The 5,149-nt window shown below is 53.9% G+C and overlaps 1 protein-coding gene across 1 annotated transcript; it reads left to right on the forward strand.

Moving 5' to 3' along the window:
* Window positions 1–3,807: 3,807 nt before the first annotated feature.
* On the forward strand, window positions 3,808–4,578 carry UBL4B (ubiquitin like 4B). Its single transcript, XM_059377109.1, has 2 exons — window positions 3,808–4,277; window positions 4,569–4,578. The coding sequence occupies exons 1-2, from the start codon at window positions 3,808–3,810 to the stop codon at window positions 4,576–4,578; spliced, it is 480 nt and encodes a 159-aa protein (XP_059233092.1).
* Window positions 4,579–5,149: the final 571 nt, after the last annotated feature.

Consider the following 5,149-nt stretch of genomic DNA (forward strand, 5'->3'; position numbering starts at 1 on the left):
GGTGGAGCCTGAGATGTGGCTCTCACGTGCTTCTAGAGCCAGACCTTTCCCCAGTCCTGCCAGTGTCCTGGACAGCACCTCACTGGGTAGGTGGTCTGAAGAGGGGAAGGCTAATGCCAGATGGCTTGTTCTTACCTCCCTCCATGCTCAGAACTCTGGGTCCTGCCACTTTCCTCAGAAGACCCAGGGCCTGGAGATTGCAGGCTGTCTCACCTTCCTTTGTATCCTATAGAAGACAATCAAACCTGGCCCCCTCCAGGAAGCCCTCTTGGATTACCTCTGCTCTAGGCATCTCACAGGTCCCAAATACCGTCCATCCCGCAGCTTATCCACTGCAGAGTCCTGCCCTCCAGAGGCTGGGAGCTTCCAGCTGGCCAGGGAGAAGCCTCATCCACATGCTGCTCCCTCTGAGCAGATGCTCTGACATCATGGAATCCACAGGGACCCCACACACTATATGCACATTTGCAAATTTCATCTTATTTCAAATGCACTAAGGGAGCTGACTATTTAAAGAATACCATAGAAGATCCTTTGGTAAAGATTAGAATCACTTTCTGATTTATTTTTTGTGTGACTTTGGATTTTCATCTCTCTAGGGGAAGAGAGAAGAGGCAAGGGAGAGGTTGCAGGCAGGTTTTTTGTTTGTTTGTTTGTTTGTTTATCTTTCCACATCCTATACTGAGTCCTCCTGCATAGTTGAGCAGGTTTAAATTTTATCTTAATTCAGCAGATGTGTATTTGAAGTCTTTGTTGTCCTGGTCTCTGTGCTGGTGGCAGGGGTCACAAGGACTGGTAAGTCTCACTCCCTCCGACAGACGGTGAGGGAGACACAGACCTGTGCTCAGGAGGCATGCTCAAGAGGGTTCACAGAAACGCAGAGGGAGGGAGGGACTGCCTCTCCCAGGACTGGGGAAAGTAAGAAAGGCTTCATGGAGGAGGTGGTTTTTAGCCAGCCTCAAAGACTTCACACGGGACAAGTAAGTAGAGGGAACGGCTGGTGGTTGGATGGAGTGGAGGAAGCAGTGTAGGGAAGGAATGAGGTTTGGGAGGCCAGCAGGGCGGAGCGGTGGTGCTCTCAGGTGCCAGGCTAAGGAGGCTGATTTTGGTTCCAAAGGCTAAAAGGATTAAACTGGAAGGTGTTATCCAGAGGAGGGACTTGGCCTCATTTTTATTTAGGAAGACTTCTTTGGCTGCAGCATGAAGGGACCCACGCGAGTGGGACTGGACAGAGATCAACTATGAATTCTGAGCTACAGACTGGAGGAAGGTGAGAGCCTGGATTGGCTTGCGGTCAGTGGAGATGCAGCTGAGGGGTGGATTTTGGAGACATTTCTGAGGAAAAACAGAAATAAGGAGATGGTTCCTTTGTTAAGGGAGAGCAGGTGGGGTTTGGAGCAGCAGCTGGGGGTGAGGGGGGCAGCACTCTTGTTGGTGGGATAGGGCAAGATGTCAGAGGCTTCCTGACCAGTGGGCTTGGTTTCTCTATGGACTAGAATTTGGGTTCCTGCTGAGAGTGAGAACTGCCAGGGCCTGAAGAGAGGGATGGCGGTTGGAGTGACCCTGGGCAGGGGATCCGAGCTGGGTGCTGTGCAAGGGCAAGGTCTGGAAAGCCCAAGGGTGCTGGCAGCCTGGAGGAGGTGGTTTTGACCATGTGTCACCCAGGCTGGAGGGAGAGGAGAGGAGGAGGGAGCCAAGCATAGCAGTGGAACACGGAGAGTGAGGAGAGTTGGAGAGGGGGGAGGGGCTCCTGAGCAAAACTACCCTACCTGTTGGGAAGTCAGCTAGGTCTTCATGCTCACTCACTTCTAAAATGCATTATGAGGGGAGCCTGGGTGGCTCTATCGGTTAAGTGTCTGCCTTCTGCTCAGGTTGTGGTCTCAGGGTCCTGAGATCGACCCTGGGTCCAGGGTCCCTGCTTAGCGGTGAGTCTGCTTTTCTGCCTCTCTCCCCACTCATGCTCTCTCTTGCTTTCTCAAATAAATGAATAAAATCTTTTAAAAAATGCATTATGATACCTTCTTCATGGGCTTACATGTGCCAGCATATATAAAGGGCTTGACCTAGGAGAACTTTAACAAGTGGAACAGAAAACTCAACACAATAGAAGGAGCTGACATGGCATAGGCCAAGGCCCCACACGTGTTCCCCATTCACCTCCAAGCCCCAGGGATCTGCCGAGTGCCCAGCACACGGGAGACCCTGGGCCGATGGCTCAGAAGGCCACATGTGCTGACAGTGAAGACATAGCTATGCTGTCCGCTTGCCGCGTGGGTAAGCTGAGCTCCGTGGTCTCTCTTCTGGCACACAGTGTTGGAGGCCACGGCACGGTTGGAGTCGTGGATCAAACCAGGCCCTGACTTGTGTCTCCTTTAAAGTCCAGACACCTTAATAAAGGGTTACGGACGGGAAAGGTTGAGTAGCACTGAGAGGGTCTGTGCTGTATGTCGTGCGCTCGCCTACGTGACTTCCCACAGGTTCTCCCTTCGGAAGGGAACAATGCGGTTAGGGTCATAATTCTTAGTTGGTCTTTGTTGTTCCTGTACTGCCCATAATCCACTCCCTGGTTGATTGTAACTTCTTGTATCAATAGTAGCTAATGGCATTAGCTGTGACTACCTGGCATCACGAGATTTGTTTGTAGTTAATGTAAACTTGTTATAGGAACTTGCTGTTATCTGACTAGATACTGATGTATTACTCCTTCTATTGTGGTCTGTCTTATGCTTTTAAGATGTGGAATAAAATCAGCACTGTTGGACATCCTCCTCAGTGCTCCTCCTGCCCCCATCTCTTTGCTTCTTGAGTTCTTTTCTTCATCCTCTTACCCTCAAATTCCTGGTCGATTTGTTGCGCCGGCAGCAACAACAGAGAATATGGCCATAGTGCCCCTGCGGTGGTGAGGAGTCAGCACGGCAGGGCCTGGGGAGCAGATATGGCCAGGGAACCCGTTCTACCCTCTCTGTGATCCCGCTTCCACACACCTGAGCCCTCCCACGGACAGTGCATGCACATCTCTGGCCAACCTTTTTTTTCTGGTCACAGAAACATGTTTTGCCCCTAGGCAGACCACACAGCCAAAGGCAGGAGCCTACAACTCAGGTGAATACAATGAACCTTCTGGGGCACCTGGCAGGATTGAAGCCTCCTGGTTGCTCGCTAGGGCCACCAGCTTGTTACTGCAGTTTTGTCTTCCCCCGCTGCATTGTATAACTTCCTCAACTCCTACTGCTGCTTCCTGGGGCCACCCCCCAGCTCAATATGTGCCCAGAATCCTGGTCTCTGGGTTTGTGTCTGGTAACCCCAATCCGAGAGAGCGTATCAAGTGCTTGACAGAAAGAAGACACCTGACAAATAAATGTTAACCGGCTGACTAGACTGAATGCTTTATGAGGGCAGGAAGTATCCACTGTGACCGGATGTCTCCTTGGGGACAGGTCCTGGCAAAGAAGGCACCCAGTACATATGTGTTGATGAATCAATGAGGTCACGTTTCCTTCCCCTACCCTCTCCTTTTGGACCCTCCTGCTCCCTACCCTACTCTCCTTTCTCCCTTTATGGAGGAAAGATGTCCTGTGCTCGCAATGTCCCTCTGTTCTCCAGAGTCCCGCACTCAGAATGAGCCCCACCCCCCCGCATTGTGATGTCATGAAGCATTAGCCAATGTCTGCCTTTTTGGGCTGCGATCCTGGCCTCCCAGCACCACTGCCCTCCATTGATAGGGAGAAACCACCGTCTTCTGCACTGGCCCTTAACCTGCAGGGCAGCCGCGGAGCATGGATCCCTCCTGATTCTATTCCTGGCCCGATGATTCTCACAGTCAAGCTGCTTCTGGGCCGGAGATGCAGCCTGAAGGTGTCCGGGCAGGAGAGTGTGGCCATGCTGAAGAAGCTGGTGTCAGAGCACCTGCAGGTGCCGGAGGAGCGGCAGCACCTGCTCTTCCGAGGCCAGCATCTGGCTGATGACAAGCGTCTCTCCGACTACTGCATCGGGCCCAATGCCTCCATCAATGTCATCATGCGGCCCTTGGCAAAGACAGCGGCCGCGGAGGCCCACCCGCCCCAGCCCTTGTGGCACCATCTGGGCCTGGTCCTGGCCAAGCACTTCGAGCCCCACGACACCAAGGCGGTGCTGCAGCTGCTGCGGCGGGAGCACCAGGAGCGCCTGCGGAGGATAAGCCTGGGGGACCTAGAGCAGCTGGCCCGGTACCTCCTGATAGAGGAGCCCCTGGCGGAGCCCACAGGGGAGAAGGGGCCTGAGGCCGACGAGACCTTAGAGCCCCAAGACAAAGAGGAGGAGGAGAAAGACAAAGAGGAGGAGGACAGGGAGGAGGGGAAGGCTGAGCAGTAAACTAGCCTCTCCTACTTGGAGTTTGCATGCTCAAATTCGCCTGGCCTCGTCCTTCTGTGGTTCCCCGGTGACTCCCCAATCCCTCTTGGGGGGCTTTAGAGAAGCCAGAGGGCTTGCAGACCCCTCTGTCCTCTCTGGGGCCCGTGGTACCCCCTCTGAAACATAGTGTGAGTCCACCCCCCTTCACCATCCTTGAAGGGGTTCTGATCACCCTGCAGATGGTCCTGAAGGGGTGGGCTGGACACCTCGCCCTAGGCTGGACAGACCCTTCGGGGCAACCTTCCAGTCTGTCAGCAGACCTCCTGCCCAGAGTCTCCGTGGCTTTAGACAGACCCTCTTTCTCCTTTGGGACAGAGAGACAGATGATGTGAGTTCATCTCTATCCATCCTCAGACCATGATACCGACCCTCGAGACATCTGACAGCCAAGAGACAAGGAATGTTGGGTAGCTGCCCCTTGACCTCTGCATGAGGCTGTCCCTGCTGTCTGCTTATGCTTTGCACAGTTTAAGGGGCAGAGCTCGCAGAGACAGGAGTGGGAAGAGAGCACCTTCTGTGTGTCAGGCCTGGATTCTTAGGGAGACACACACAGACCAAGAATCGCAGGAAACTGAGGCTTGGGGAAGAAAAGGTGGTTTGCACACTCACTCCCTGGGGTCAGCGTGATAGACCCTTGCCTCGGCCCCCTCCCCCCACCCCAATTCTCAGCAATCAGTAGATGTCTCTGAGCCCCCATCCTCTGCCCAGCACTGCCCAGGCTCCCCGGGACCAAGAATGCTACCTGCCAACATCCATCCTT

This window comes from Mustela nigripes, chromosome 14 (genome assembly GCF_022355385.1).
Source record: "Mustela nigripes isolate SB6536 chromosome 14, MUSNIG.SB6536, whole genome shotgun sequence".
In the NCBI taxonomy this organism is placed as follows: domain Eukaryota; kingdom Metazoa; phylum Chordata; class Mammalia; order Carnivora; family Mustelidae; genus Mustela; species Mustela nigripes.